Source organism: Malaclemys terrapin, chromosome 18, assembly GCF_027887155.1.
Source record: "Malaclemys terrapin pileata isolate rMalTer1 chromosome 18, rMalTer1.hap1, whole genome shotgun sequence".
In the NCBI taxonomy this organism is placed as follows: Eukaryota; Metazoa; Chordata; order Testudines; family Emydidae; genus Malaclemys; species Malaclemys terrapin.
In genome coordinates this window covers 2,436,565-2,450,689 of record NC_071522.1, presented here as the reverse complement: position 1 = coordinate 2,450,689, position 14,125 = coordinate 2,436,565, and the positions used below count along the sequence as shown (strand labels likewise).

The 14,125-nt window shown below is 60.8% G+C and overlaps 2 protein-coding genes across 5 annotated transcripts; one reads left to right on the top strand and one right to left on the bottom strand.

Moving 5' to 3' along the window:
* Positions 1-806: 806 nt before the first annotated feature.
* Positions 807-7,091, bottom strand: TP53I13 (tumor protein p53 inducible protein 13). 4 transcript variants are annotated; one of them, XM_054008676.1, is made up of 4 exons: positions 6,819-7,091; positions 4,164-4,272; positions 1,457-2,132; positions 807-1,005 (listed from the first exon to the last, which is right to left on the bottom strand). In XM_054008676.1, exons 1-4 carry the CDS (start codon positions 7,004-7,006, stop codon positions 896-898), a joined length of 1,083 nt encoding a protein of 360 aa, XP_053864651.1. In that variant the 5' UTR covers positions 7,007-7,091; the 3' UTR covers positions 807-895. The 4 variants fall into 4 exon arrangements, with proteins under 4 accessions (XP_053864651.1, XP_053864653.1, XP_053864654.1 ...); XM_054008678.1 differs by having other exon boundaries at positions 6,756-6,829; XM_054008679.1 differs by lacking the exon at positions 6,819-7,091 and adding an exon at positions 5,562-5,609 and having other exon boundaries at positions 1,457-3,312.
* A 73-nt stretch (positions 7,092-7,164) lies between these two features.
* ABHD15 (abhydrolase domain containing 15) lies at positions 7,165-13,128 on the top strand. The gene is made up of 2 exons (XM_054008675.1): positions 7,165-8,345; positions 10,779-13,128. Exons 1-2 carry the CDS (start codon positions 7,165-7,167, stop codon positions 11,275-11,277), a joined length of 1,680 nt encoding a protein of 559 aa, XP_053864650.1. The 3' UTR covers positions 11,278-13,128.
* Positions 13,129-14,125: the final 997 nt, after the last annotated feature.

The following is a 14,125-nucleotide window of genomic DNA, read 5'->3' as shown; positions in this document are numbered from 1 at the left end:
CATGGGACCTGAGCACATGCCATTCCTGGCCCCCCGTGCTGCCAGCGTGGGGCTCCGGCAGTGCCCTCTCCCCCCACACTGCCAGTGTCCTGGCGTGGCACTGGCCCAGCCCCCTCCCCCACACAGCAGCCCTAGGGACACTCCCCGATGGAGCAGGTGCCAATGCCCAGCCGCGTGGCGTGGCTGTGTGTGCCCCCCTGTACATAGCCCCTCATTCTGTTCTCCCAGCCCCACCCGCCATCAGCCAAGGAACCACTAACTGGGCAACGGGGAGCCCTCGGCCCTCTCCCCCGCCCCACGTGTGTAGCTGTCTGTGGTGGGCAGAGCAGCCACCCCCATAGCGGTCTCAGCCCGCGGCATTACACTGGACCCGGAGCCCGGCCATGGCTGGCGACCGGCATGTTTCCCCTGTGTGTGAGTGTGAGCCCCCAGCCTCTCCCCATGCACGGCTGCTCCGCGGCAGGCTCCTCGCCTCATGCCCAGCCCCTGGGCCCTCCCCCACTGCCCCAGGAGCTGAGTCTGGATTTCTCTCTACAGCCCAAGTCACAGTGCCAAGGGCCCAGGCTCCCCGGCAGGCTCTGACCCTCGCCAGGAGCTGGGTGCCCGGGGAAGTCGTGGGGAGGGGGCGGAGGAGGGCCCAGGCTGGCTGGGGCCTGTACGGCCAGGTGTGTACTGTACATTTGTATCAAATAAAGTTGTGACTGTGGCCCTGTCTGCCAGCAGCCCTGGCTCGCCCCGGGAACATGCTGAGCCCCCAGCCAGCCCTTCCTGCCCTCCGCCCACCAGGGGCAGCCAGACGCAGCAACTCTCTTCGAACACTTTATTCAGCACAAAGCGGGAGCTGCCCCCACAGCACAGCCCCGGCCCCAGGTGTGTCTTGCCCACGCGCTCCCCGCTAGTCCGAGCTCTCGCTCGACGCCCCCTGGAGCAGCAGCCGCCTCTGCTGGGGGCGCTGCCGCTTCTTGCGCCTGCTGGGGGCCGACAGGAGCCGTCTCCTGAGCAGAGCTGCACAGAGACAGAGCGTGGTCAGGCCCCGCCGGAGGGGGGAGGGGGAGTGCTGTGGGCACTCTCCCGATGGGAGGGGCAGAAGGGGGGGGTGCTGTGGGCACTCACCCGAGGGGGGGGAGGGGGAGTGCTGTGGGCACTCTCCAGAGAGGGTGGCTGTGGGCACTCACCTAAGGGGAGGGGGGAACTGTGGGCACTCACCCGAGGGGAGGGGAGGGGGGAGCTGTGGGCATTGTCTGGAGGGGAGGGGGGAGCTGGGGGCACTCACCCGAGGGGAGGGGGGGAAGGAAGGTGCTGTGGGCACTCACCCGAGGGGAGGGGTGGCGGTGGCTGTGGGCACTCACCCGAGGGGAGAGGATGGGGGGATCTGGGGGCACTCACCCGAGGGGAGGGGGGGGTGGCTGTGGGCACTCACCCGAGGGGAGAGGATGGGGGGTGCTGTGGCACTCACCGGCCAGGGGCTCCTGCCCCGCGTCGCCTGGGGCCCAGTAGAGGCTCTGGCTCTTACGGCACTTGCGGTGGAGCCGGGTGTACAGGATGGCGAGGGTCAGCACCACCAGCAGGAAGGTCAGGGCGCTGGCGGCCCAGGCCGCTTCCTCTGTGCGGGGCGTGGGTACGTAGGCCTGTGGGGCCTGCCCCTCCGGCACAGCTCCCCGCTGGGCCCCAGCGTTGGGACACGAGCATGCCAGGCGCCCAGGGCCCTCCTGCACTTGGGGCGTTGGGGGGGGCGGAGCCGCAGGCCCATTGACACTTCCTGGAGTTGCACTGGCCTGTGGCAGAGCGTCTGTTGATGGTAGCATGGGGGCTGAGTGCTGCCCACCTGTGGCTCGGGTGTTCAGGGAGCTGCCAGAGGCTGGCGCTGTGTCCAGGTGATTCTGGTCACCTCTGGGCTCAAGGGTCGCCCCACCCCCTGCCTGGCTGTGCTCAGGGCCCACGCTGGCTCCTGGGAGCTCTGGTGTCGGGCTCCCGGACTTGTTCCTGCTGCTGGCAGTGATCCTGGAGCGCGGCTGGAGGTGTCCCTCGGGCATCGGCAGTGCCTTGTCCAACACATGGGGGCCTCGCCAGGCTGCCGTAGGCCTCCCCCCTACAGAGCGTGAGCGGCGGGGTCTGGGGTGCTTCAGCAAGGCCTGGGGCGTGAGAAGGGGGGGATCAGAAATGGGGAGCACCTGCTGGTTCCCCTGTAAGCCTAGTGCCAGCCCCACGGTGCCAGCTCCACCCCATTTGCCATGGAGGGGATGGGAATAACCTGCAGCCAGGTACAGAGCTGGACTGGGACCTCCCATCCGTTTCCTCCATCAATGCCACCTCCATTATGGGAGCTGCTGCCAGCTGGCCCCTAGACCCACTACATGTGGCTGTGCTCACCTGCCCGCATTGCCCCAGGCCCGCACCACCTGCCACCCCTCTTCCATCCCAGACCCTCTGGATGCTTTTCCTCAGCTGTCCACGGCCTCCGCCAGCTGCCCGTGCCATCTCCAGCATGGTACCCACATGGCCAGTGCCAGGCGCTGGGGATGGGTCAGGTCAGAGGGCGAGTGACCCACCTCACGGGCATTGGGCATCCAGGCAGAAAAACCTGTAAACACACAAAGTGCCAGGGGGCGGCCCACCGGAGGCTGACTTTGACCCAAATTGGCAGAAAGCTTCTAAATACAATTGCTAATGCAGGTGTGGAGTGCGACCAGTCCTGGTCTGGTAAGTTTGGGAAGTATTTTTAGCCCCAGGTGATGGATCAGCAAATACCGTATCTAGCTCTAAAGGACAGCCCAGGGAATTCTGGGCCAGTCAGAAAGATAATGGAGCAAGTAATCAAGCAATCACTTTGGAAGCAGCTAGAAGATAATATGGTGATAAGTCAAGAACAAATCATGTCAAACTAACCTACTGGCCTCCTCTGACAGGGTAAGAGCTTTGTGATGGGCGAGGGGAACGGTAGAGCTCGACTTTAGTAAGGCTTCTGGGGCGGAGTCACGTGACCTCACAAGCAAACTAGGGAAAGAGCCTAGACAAACCTACTATAAGTTGGGTGCAAAACTGGCTGGAAAACTGTTCCCAGAGAGTAGTTACCAGTGGCTCACAGGATGAACGAGTGGGGTCCCGCTGGGATTGGGTCTGGTCAATAGCTTCATCAGTGATATCGATAATGGCAAAGAGAGTGCACGTATCAAGTCTGCGGGCGATACCAAGCTGGGAGAGCAGGCGCGGTAGGGAAGATGCGGTGCGCTCTGATGCATGCGGCTGTGACAGTGACAAATGCAGCAACGGCGCATCGGACACGTCAGAGACAGATACTGCAAATTACTGTGACTGCAAACCATACGAAGGACGTTGCATTAGCCATGCAGTAGTTCTAGGTAGGGGTTACGTACAAGTCTCTGGGTATACGGCGGTGTTCCCACAATATACTCTCACAAGACATTCTGCAGCCCTTCTACAAAGGGCCCTTACTGTATGTCAGTACTTTACATGTACTGTCATTGTAGTCAGTGACAGTAAGAAATAATTACAGTCGTCCCATGTCTGCTTTACACTAGTGTCTCTGGCCCAGCAGAAATCTGTTTTATAATTACATTTCTCAAATCAGGCCATTCAACAATCTGTGACAAATAGTGAGATGTATTACATGGTACAGACACACTCATGCTGTCCTGTCACTACAGCCTTTTGCTTTAACCAAAGGCAAAAAGGTTCAGGGAAATGCACAAACTATCTCCTGAGGTGAAACATTTCCTGAACTCTCCAGAACAGGATTACCCTGAGGACACACTTGCATTATCAATGGCATTTAGAAGCTTTCTGCACAATTAGACTCTGGGTCTTTGAGGAATGGCCTGTGCTGGGATTTCATGGTTTGGGATTGGATGCCTGATAACATTGAAAAGTTACGTGATATCGAAAACCGGCCCCACTGCCTGCCTCTGCACCCGCCATGGGATGCCCACTGGGCATCTGCCGAACGTGGGCGCAATGCCATTTTTCTAGCTGCCAGCTTACTCCCTAGTGCCCAAAATGGGTCTGGGCTGCTTGCCTGCTGGGGGTGTGTGTGCACTGAGGACATCAGCCCCTGTGACTCTGCCCCCCCACCCACTAGCCCAGGCAGCTCTGCTCTGCCCCCCCGAGTCTCCAGCCAGACCCTCCCCCTGCAGTCCCCGACTCACCCGCTCCTGCATGACGCTGCTGTGGAGGGTCAGGCTGTATTGGACCAGCCGGGCCTGGAGGCTGGGGAGGGGGCACGGGTAATCGAGGAAGGCCACCCCCCCCTCCGTGCTGGGGGGAGAGAAGAGGCATGTCAGTGGAGCAGGGGCAGAGGCCGACTCCTGCATGCTAGCAAGGGTTTGAAGCCTGACCCTTGCTCCGAGGGGTGCAAAGGTGAAAGGGCAGCGCCCTCCACCAGGCTGGCAGGACTACAGCCCTGCTGCGGGGGGAGACGCGCTGGCACCCCGGGGCCTGGTGCAGCCGAGTGGGGGAGCAGGGTGCTGTACACCTCGCCCCCCGGCGTCTCGGCTCGGACGGGGAACCGCTCCCACGTGCCCCGGGCTCACGCACCCCGTGCTGGGGCGACAGAAGTGCACTCACCGGCCACAGCCCCCAGCAGGCGGTGGGGCGCAAAGCCAGTGCCGGAGCGCCCCTTTCACACCTCCCCTCCCCAGAGCGCGCCCCCCCCCCACTCTGCCCTCGGGCTCCTTCGGGGCGTGACCCCCTTTTACACGCTCAGCCCCCGCCAGCCCGGTGCTAACAGCTGCAGGCTGAGCGTGGGGCCCCTCCACAGGCGCATGCTCCGGCCGGGTGCCCCCCCCCGCCCCAGCGCCTTGCTGGTGGTCGCAGACCTCCGAGCGCCCCGCATTGCTGGCGGGGGCGGGGGCAGAGCCAGGGCACCCCCCAGCCACACTCTCCCCGCGGCTCTGACCTGCAAGCCGGCCTCGCGCCTCGGCCGGGTGCCCGCAGGGCGCAAACGGGCGCTGCCTCCAGCCACAGGCGAGCCAGCCCAGGGCGTGCGGGGATCCAGGGCAGGGCTGCCATCTGGGCACGTTCTCATTGGCTCAGCTGCGGGAGGGCGGGTCGCGGGTCCCAGGGAAGCCAATGGGAGCAGGCGAGAGGGCTGTGCAGGATTTAAAGGGGAAGGCGCCTGCCGGCCTGGCACGGTCCAGAGACGCGTCTGGCGGGGGGGGGGGGGGGGGGGCGGTGCCAGCTGTGGTGCCAGGACCCAGCCCTGTCACGTGACGACGGTGGGGCGGTATCTGTAAGGGGGCAGCACGTGCCCCTGGACAGACGAACAGACTGTCCCCTTCAGGGGGTCCCTGCTGCTGGGCACCCCTGGGGCTAATGCAATGCCTAGGGCCTGCTGAGCGGGGGCAGGGCCAGAGAAGGGGGGAGCCAGGGCTGCCCTGCGGGGGGCCAAGCCAGCGCCAGCTCCACTGCAACGCCAAGTCCAGGCACAAAGCTTAATGCGCGAGGGACCCCAAGTCCCTGCCGGGCCCTGCCCCCGGCCTGCTCCCCCCCGAGCCCTGCGCCCCTCCCCAGCCAGCGCCCGCCTCCCCCCCGGGCCCTGCGCGCACCTGCCCGGTGTCGCAGGCCGCGGCCGCCCAGCCCAGCAGCCAGGTCCCGCGGCGATTCCTCCATCGGGCCCGGGTCAGAGCCCGGCGAGGTGTGTGTGTGTGTGTGTGGGGAGGGGGAGTGGACGAGAGAAGTGGGGGGTGGGCAGTGGGAGGGCCAGGGTAGGAGGGGTTGGGGGGGTATAGGGCAGTGGGGGGGCGGTACGGGGCCGGGATGTGGGGCAGTGGGGGGCTGGAGGGTACAAGTTGGGGCCTGGGGGTATGGGGCAGTGGTGGGCCAGGGAGCAGGGGGCGGCGGTATGGGTCCGGGGCAGGGAGGGGCTGGGAGGTACAGGGTGGGGAGGCTGGGGGGTAGGGGTCAGTGGGTACAGGGCAGCCCCTGGGATCTGCCAGGTCCCAGGATGGGCACGGTTCTGTTCTATGCCGTGAGGTCGCATGCGGAGCCCCCGCCCCATGGCTCAGCCCACATGGCCTGTGGGCGACAGGCCCTGCCCTGGGCAGACCCAGCCTGGGGGCCCCTGGAGCCGCCGCGTGTGGACTTTGCCCCAACGCGCCTGGGAGAGGAGCCGGGGGCAGAGAACTTTGCCCATTGCCTTGGCGCTGGTGGCAGGATGAGCAGCTCCCGGCCCCAGCAGCCTTTCACCTTCCCCACCCTTGCCGGCTGCCACAGAAGCTGCACGTGCCCCCATGTGCCCAGGGGGCTTTCCTGCCCCAGAGAAACAGAATCCTCCCTCCTGCCCGGCCCCTGGCCCCCCAGGCGCTGCAGCGCGAGGCTCAGGGAGGGACGGGGTCTGTGTGCAGAGCCCCCACTGAACGATGCACACAGACCCCACGCGGGGCCCAGGACAAGAGAAAAGGAAGGGTCGAAGGGCAGTTCACAGCCTGAACCTACAAAGTCACCCACCAGCACTCAGCGCAGGATCGGGGCCTTAAAGCGCACCCAGGAACAAGGGCCTGCCCCTCCTCCTGGGGGCTGTGTGGTAGAGGGAGCAGGAGGGGGTGAATTACCCCACCGCGCTGGGAGCCACCATGGGGCGCAGGGGCCTGCAGGGCTGGTACAGGGTGGAATGGTTCCCTTTCTGTGCCACTCGGGGGGGGGCGGGGCAGCAGGCAGAGTGCTTTGCTAGGGAAAATTCCCAGCAGCCTAGGCCTCTCCCTGGGAAACCCTCCCCCTGCAGCCGAGCCGTGGGGCAGTACCTCTGCTCCGCGCCTGCAGCCGAGCCGTGGGGTGAGGCCAGAAGAGCCATGCACTCATTTCACCTGAACTCCAGTATGCCCCCGTCAACGCCCTTCGCCGGGTCACTCCTGCGTGTGCCCCATTCCCTGCTTCCGGGTAGGCGCCTGGCTCCTCCAGGGCTCCAGCAGCAGCTCGGCCTGGCCAGGCATCTGCACTGCTCGCCCACCAGGAACTGAGCCGCTCGTTCTCTGCATGAGGAGTGTGGCACCATGCGGGGGCAGGAGGCGAGCGCTCTGCCCCCCCAGCTGGTGTGGAAAGAGGCAGGAATGCTTTACGCTGGGGGCCCCGCGCAGTGCACAGGCCCTGGAGGGCAGGCACCAGCCCCACACCACAGATCAGCCAGGGTAGGGGCGGGTTATTCAAGGCCTGATGTCCCTGCCTATGAGTGCAGACGCCAGTGTTTGGTGCCTCCCAGCCCCCAAGACCTGCTCTAGGTCCAGGGAAAGGCCAGTGCACCAAGACACCCCTCCCCAGCCCCCCCTCGCCTCCCCCAGCCCCTGGCTGGAGAGAGGATCCTCAAGGCAGCTAGCCAGGGCCACGGTGAGAGCACCCGGCAGTGGAAGGGTTAACGCTTGCACAACCCCCATCCAATCCGCGCACTCGCCCTCAAACAAATCCATTATTTGCTCTTGTGGAGCCCAGGCAGGGGGCTCCGGGAGACACTTCTTCCCCAGCTGGGCGAGGCACCTCATGCTGGCACTAGGGAGCCTTGCGGCCTTGGCCTTGGCTTTAGCCCTCCTCTGCCTCCTAGCCCCAGAGCGCTGGGGGCCAGGCTGGGGCAGCTTGCTCCCCAGCCGGGAGCCGGGGGCTGCAGGCGAGGAAGACGACGGGGACGATGTCATTGGGGAAGAGGGACCCGAGGCAGGGCGCTGCAGACTCATCTGCAAATCCTCCGCCCTGGCCCAGAGCCTGCTGAGGAGCCTGCGACGGGGCGCTGCCCGGCAGAGCGGGCGCTGGCTGTGGAGGACCTGGCCTCAGCTCCAGACCATGTTCCAGCTCCTCTTCCCCCCTGCCCGCCAGCCCGAGCTGGCCCGGGAGCTCCTGCAGCTGGCTGATGGGGGCCTGGTTGCCCTGGACTGGGTCATGGGGCTCCGTGGCACCGGCAAGAGGAGTAGAGCAACCACTGCCTTTGGCACTGCCCCGGTGCTGCTCGTCCTCCCCAATGCCTCCGGGAAGGTCACCAGAGGCGTCTTGCACCTCTGCCTGCTGGCCCTGGAGCAGGGCTACAAGCCAGTCATCTTCAACCGCAGGGGTCACAACGGCAGCCCGCTTGCCAGCCTGAAGCTGCAGGCCTTCGGGGACCCAGGCGACCTCAAGGAGGCGGTGACGTACATCCGCATGCGGCAGCCAGGTTCCTCGCTCTGTGCCGTGAGCGAGGGCTCCGGCTCGGGCCTGCTCCTCTCCTACCTGGGGGAGTGCGGCTCCTCCAGCTACCTGGCTGCAGCGTCTTGCATCTCACCCGTGTTCAGGTGCCAGGAGTGGCTGGAGACCGGGTGCCCCTGGCTGTATGAGTGGAGTCTGCTCCTGCACCAGAAACGGGGCCTCAGCAGGTGGGTACTTTCCCGAGCTCCTCCCCTGCTCTCTCGGCTGCACTTCTTCTTCTGCGGACACCCAGGGGGCGGCAGGAAAAGGAACAAAGTTATTTGGCAGGGCTGGGGTGGTGGGGCAGGGGTGGCGTGGGGCAGAGCAGGGTCGATTTGGGGATCCCAGAGGGGGGTAGCCAGGGGCTGCAGATCAGGATTGAGGGGCACTGGCAGGTCAGCGCATGGGCACCACCCTGCACTTTCACAACCACGTTAACTCAGGCCTGGCCGGAGTGATGGATGCGGAGCCCGGGGGTGAGGGGATAAGACACGCAGCGGCTGTGCAGTTAGCTGGAGAGAGCAGAGAGCAAGCAGGCGGGAGCCGGGAGGTCCAACAGATGAGAGCAGCTCAACACTACAGTTCCTGAACGCTCACTCCTCTGAGCGTGGAGTGCAGCCCTGCGAGGAGCCAGCACCAGCTGACAGCCCCGCTCCATGCTCTGTGCCGCATGCTTTGTGGGGACTATGGGAGCGAGTGGGGAGCCCCCCGTGTCCAGCAGCAGGCATGTGTTGGGGGAATTGTTAAAAGCAAAGTCACCTTGTTCCAACACCGACAGGCACATTAGAAATGCCCCAGACCCAGTTTAAAAGCTTCTGTCAAAACTCCCTGGAGCCGGGCAGCAAGGGAAGGGCTTGGCTGGGCGAGGGAAGCTAAGGTCACTGCCTCAGAAGTCCCAAGACAATACCCACCAGCCTGCCTGAGTTTGAAACAGCTCTGCTGAAGTTTGACCTCTCCACCCAGAAACCACCACTCATCTCTCCATGGAGATAGATCTGCCCTGGGGTAACTGCTCAGCCCAGTCACATGCCCCGCTGCAGGCTCCTGGTGCCCATCTGGTATACCACTGACTGTACTGGCACAGGTACAACGGTATGGCCCCCTCCTGGGGACACAGCGATACTGGTATAAAGGTGCTTTGCACCAGCCCAGCTAGTCCCGTAGGGGAGGGGAATAAGCTATACAGGTGTGGACACCTAGAATCCTCTAGAACTGCATTGACACCAGAGCTGTAACCAGAGTGACACCACAACTGCGTTATCCCGGGAGACAGAGTGTGTGTGTGTGTGTGCGTGTGCGTGCGTGCGCAGAGCAGGCCTTGGATGTGCTGGGTAAGGGCAGATGCACCAGCCATCTCAAAATCCTCCCTTCTAGGAGAGTCAAGGCAAGCAGCTTCAGAATGACAGCAGGACCCCACTGGACCTCAGCTTCCCCTGGCCAGTCTGCTCCCGGGGGCCCCTGATTGGGGTGATGTTGCCTGTCTGCACTCATTACCCTGAGTGCCCCCCCTCTCCCCCCGCTGCTAGCGAGAGAGCCCCAGCTGCAATGCAGCCTGGGGACGGACCATCAATGGACAATTCCAGGAACATGGAGAAGTCCAATGGCCCCAGGGGCTACCTCGGGGGGTGCTAGGGGAAAGAAGGTGCCCTGGGGAGGGAGGAAGCCATGCTCAGGAGCCCAGCCCAGCGGCAGGGGGACTCTCGTGCTCCTGAACTGGATTGTTATGGTTCTGGGCTGCATGGAGTCCCTGGCCCCGCGCGTGGGAGCCAGGGCTGCCCTGCCCTTAGGGGTAGTGCAGTGGGTGCCATACTCACCCGGGGGTGGTTGCGGGGTTCCTCACGCACAGCATGGCCCGCTCGCCCTCTCCCACACTGAAATGCTGCAGCAGCCTCAGCGTGCTGTCATGGAAACCAGAGCCATGGACGGGAGGCCAGGTGCTAGGATTCTCCTCGTCGCTATGGTTTCCAACCCAAGTGACCAAAATGACAAACAAGCGAGAAACTCGCCTCCTTTCCTGCAGCAGGGAAAGGCTGGACCCACAGAGCCCCCAGGCCACCCCCGCCCCAACAACAGCTGCCATGGGGCCCTTCTGATCTGAACGGGCAGGGACTGCAAAAGCAGAGGCATTCAACGACCACGTGCACCCGCGGCGCTAACTGGCTGTAGGTTTGGGTGGGACGGGCTAGAAGCAGGGCACCCTGGACCCAGCTGCACCCAGCTCCCCCGGGTGGGGCCTGGGGAAGGTGCAGAGAGGAGTTCAAAGGCCTTATGCAAACTGGGTGTGTCACGAACATAGGGGCGGATGCACACAAACACTATGGCCTAGCCAAGCATTTGTAACGTGGCCCATCACCATGGTATCTAGCACCCCTGCCATGTTGTGGCTTCAGGCTCCCACTAAGCCAAACAGACTAGGCACTGGAGGTAGGATTCAGGAGCGCCAACCCCAGAACCGCTGCAGGGCAGTGCCACTAGCCACCTATGGCAGCCGTTGGACACGCGTCTCCAGCGTGAAACACTTGAGAAATCTGATAGCATCCAGCAGGGGGCAGCGATGTGCTGGTGAGGACACAGGCGCTCCATGTGAGTGCGCCCCTGCCTGTTGCCTTTGTCCCTCCTAGGTATGCCACCGCACTGGCAGAGGTTGTGGAGACAGGCAGGCTGTTCAGGAGTTGCTCACTCCGGGAATTCGAGGAAACCCTCTTCTGCCAGACCAAGAGGCACCCTGTCACCTGGGACGCTTACTGGGATCGCAACGACCCCCTCCGGGAGGTGGATGAAACAGCCGTCCCGGTCCTGTGCATCTGCAGCGCCGACGACCCCGTCCGGGGACCTCCGGCCAGCACCCTCCCCATGGAGCTCTTCCACAGCAGCCCTTACTTCTTCCTGCTACTGTCACCACACGGCGGGCACTGTGGCTTCCTGAGGGAGGGGTCCTGCTCCTGGAGCCACGAGGTGACGCTGGAGTACTTCACGGCCGTCGCGGAGTTCTTTCGCACGGAGGAGAGGCTGAAGGGGCTGCACCGGTACAGGAGGGGCATCCTGCAGAAGAGAGAGGCCTCCTCCGCTGCCTGCCACCTCCAGGAGATCTTCAGCTGGCAGAGGTCCTACACCAGGTAGCGCCAGGCAGGTGCTGCGTCTAGCACCTCTCCATAGCGTCCCTGGGAGAGGCTGTCCAAGGGCCATGCAGCACTGTGCAGTCACCCCCCAAAGTTGCACAGTCTTCCCCTTGCGCGCTCGCACCAGCATGGCAGGCACAGCGCACACAGGCCCTGTCATCCCCTCCCCACAGAAGCAGACTGTTGAAGGCCCACATGGCTGACATGACTGGTGTGTTCCCACCACACTGGAAATGGCCCAGGCTGCGCACTGTCAGGGCTGGGCACGGCTCATTGAGCTTCCCCCTGTGCCTATGAAACTCCACTAGCTCATGCACTTCCCAGCGCCCAGCCCGAGCGTCCTGGGGTGGGAAAGCGCCCACTGGTCAAAGCAATCTCCATCGTGCCCCTGCCACGGGAGGGCGCTGTGCTGCTGAAAGGACAGCGCTCAGGGGAGATGTGAAGCCCATGCCCTGATCCTCGGGTGCTCTCCACAGGAGGCGGCATTAGCTCCAGAGTCCTGGATAAATCCCACCTTTCAAAACCTGCAGCAGACGCTCCATGTACTAAAATTACTTTATTACAGTTGATTTTTTAACATTTCCTTTGCTCTGTTACAAAGGATACTTACAAACAAAATATTACATACGACCTTATTTTCTCTTCTCTTATTTTCTGACAACTTGGTAACAGCTTTAAATGCACAATCTATACAATTAATACAGGTTATATATGAGCACTAATGTATGTTGAACCAGAAGGATACCAGAATACGGACAATATACTGTACAATAAGCCTTATCAGTTAGTGCTTGTGGCATTTTCTACCAAAAGGAAAATGCACACCTGTAGACTCACCCATCCCAGCTGGTGCTAACAGAAAGGAAGGAGTCCAGTTTTCCTGTTTTAACCCTTGGTGATCCATCCCTGTAGAAATCGGGCTTGGAAGACTCAGGCCTCTGTTCAGTATAATGGCGTGGGCAGCACCCCCCGTGATAAAGTGATGGCCGGCTCCTGGCCTTGCTTTGTCAAAGCCATGTTTACACCCACACCCCCAATGCCCCAGAATGAACAAGCCCTCTACAGGCCAAGGACAGAGGCTGGGGCCTTGGGGAAGAGTTGTTGGTCATGAGCTGAAGGTTGTTAGGGAAGCGGGGAGGGAGGGGGAGGAGAAGTAAACACATTACTTGGTGTCTGTGAACATCCCTCTTCCCACTCACGTTAGCAGGCACACAGCAAGGGGTGTAACAGTGACCCCACAGGCAGAAGCCGAGAGGGACACGGGTATTTTAACTCCCTCTACCATTGTGGGAACCTGGCTACATGCTGCAGCCTTCATGCCAGCTGAGCGCCCACCGCAGGTCATGGCAGCTGTGCCTGTGTCCGGGCTGTGGCGAGAACACGTGGGACTTGGGGTAGCTCTGCAGCTATCTAGTTAAAGCCAAGCTTTGCCTTCATTTTGCAACCAACGCCAGATTTGTGCTGCTACAGGTGTGCGCTTGCCCTCCTCCCCATGAGCTACCTAGAACTGATAAGGTGACATTTTTATTTTCTTTTAAAGCAACTGACAGTGAAGCATTTTTAGCTGACTGGCAAAAGACCAGGCATTCACCCGGAAGCTGCAAATGGAAAATACACCCCCCCACCCCGGTTCCCCCAAAAAGTGTGGAGGAAGAAAATCCAAGAAAGTAAAAAAGCCAGGTTCAAGTTAAAATTTCTTTTGGTTTACACAATACTTGTGCAAACAAACAACCAAACAGAAGCATGCTGGAAATCATGAAAACAAAAGGGAAAGTGATATACAAAATGAAACATAGAAATAAGATATCTGGCTGACTGGTAGAAGAATAAATCATTCTGGGTTACAAACAGATTATACATTCCAGACGCTCCGAACTCAGTGGGGTAACTTCTGTTCAATTTGTTAATAGTTATGTTAGAATTCTCAAGTTTGTCTTTAAAGTCTTCATAATACAAGCAATAAGCTATTTTTAAAAATATACACTATACACACCTCACACAGCCTTCTCCTACCCCTCTTAATGCATGGTATGCTACCTCTCTTGTATACTAAACCAAGGGGGTTCTGACAGCTAACGTCCTCCTGGTAATCCGGCATTTTCATCATCACTGTTTGCCTTAAGTTTTAAATGGGTTAATGATTTCCGTGGAAGAACATAAATAGGAATTTTAGCAACCCAAGTGTTAATAAAAACGTCTTCAGCATTTACAATTTTCAAGTCGGTATAATTCTGTATCTGATTTTTAGTGTTAATGTATCTACATCAGAGCCACCCCCCATTTGAGTTGGTTTGGTCAGATAAAGTGTCCCTCTTCCAAGCAAGATCAGGTGAGAGCTGAGAGGTGTTAGGAGAAGAAGGAAGGTTGAAGAAAGAAAGCAGTGGTTTTGATTGCCAGGAACCACACCCGCCACCCACGCCTCTCCATCTCTGCATTTCCTTCCCTCTTTGATCCTGTCAGTGTCTTGAAGAGTTCACATCCCAAAAGCCTCCAGGGAAACTTAAATATCTTCCAATGACTCGTCTCCCTAGTGGTAATTTTTCTTTTCTTGTAGACCTCTAGCTCTCAGAGCTATTCCAGGGTTGCAGCTTTGCCTACGCCATGAGATACTCAGTGAAGGTGGGACAAGTGAGGTGAGACAGATTATTTCATTCATATGCAATCCAAGGGAAAAGACTCTCTAATTTAGTAATGGGTGTTGAAAACAAAAACTACAATGCAAGCCAGCTGTAGCCTACAGCTCAACCACCTAAGCATCTGCCTGCAGGGGAGTGGGAGTACGCCCACCAGTCTGCACGGAGAGCCTGCTCGATGGCAGAAAACGGTCCCCCACCTCTGCATGTTCCATT

Bases quoted from the DNA above. Each gene is read 5' to 3' on its own strand.
- TP53I13 (XM_054008676.1), bottom strand. From the start codon at position 7,006: ATGGTGCCACACTCCTCATGCAGAGAACGAGCGGCTCAGTTCCTGGTG. The intron at 4,273-6,818 runs GTGAAATGAGTG...CTCTCCCCCCAG, and splicing joins GGGGGCATACTGGAGTTCAG to CACGGAGGGGGGGGTGGCCT. The intron at 1,006-1,456 runs GTGAGTGCCACA...GTCTCTGTGCAG, and splicing joins GGGGCAGGAGCCCCTGGCCG to CTCTGCTCAGGAGACGGCTC.
- ABHD15 (XM_054008675.1), top strand. From the start codon at position 7,165: ATGTCCCTGCCTATGAGTGCAGACGCCAGTGTTTGGTGCCTCCCAGCC. The intron at 8,346-10,778 runs GTGGGTACTTTC...TGTCCCTCCTAG, and splicing joins CAGAAACGGGGCCTCAGCAG to GTATGCCACCGCACTGGCAG.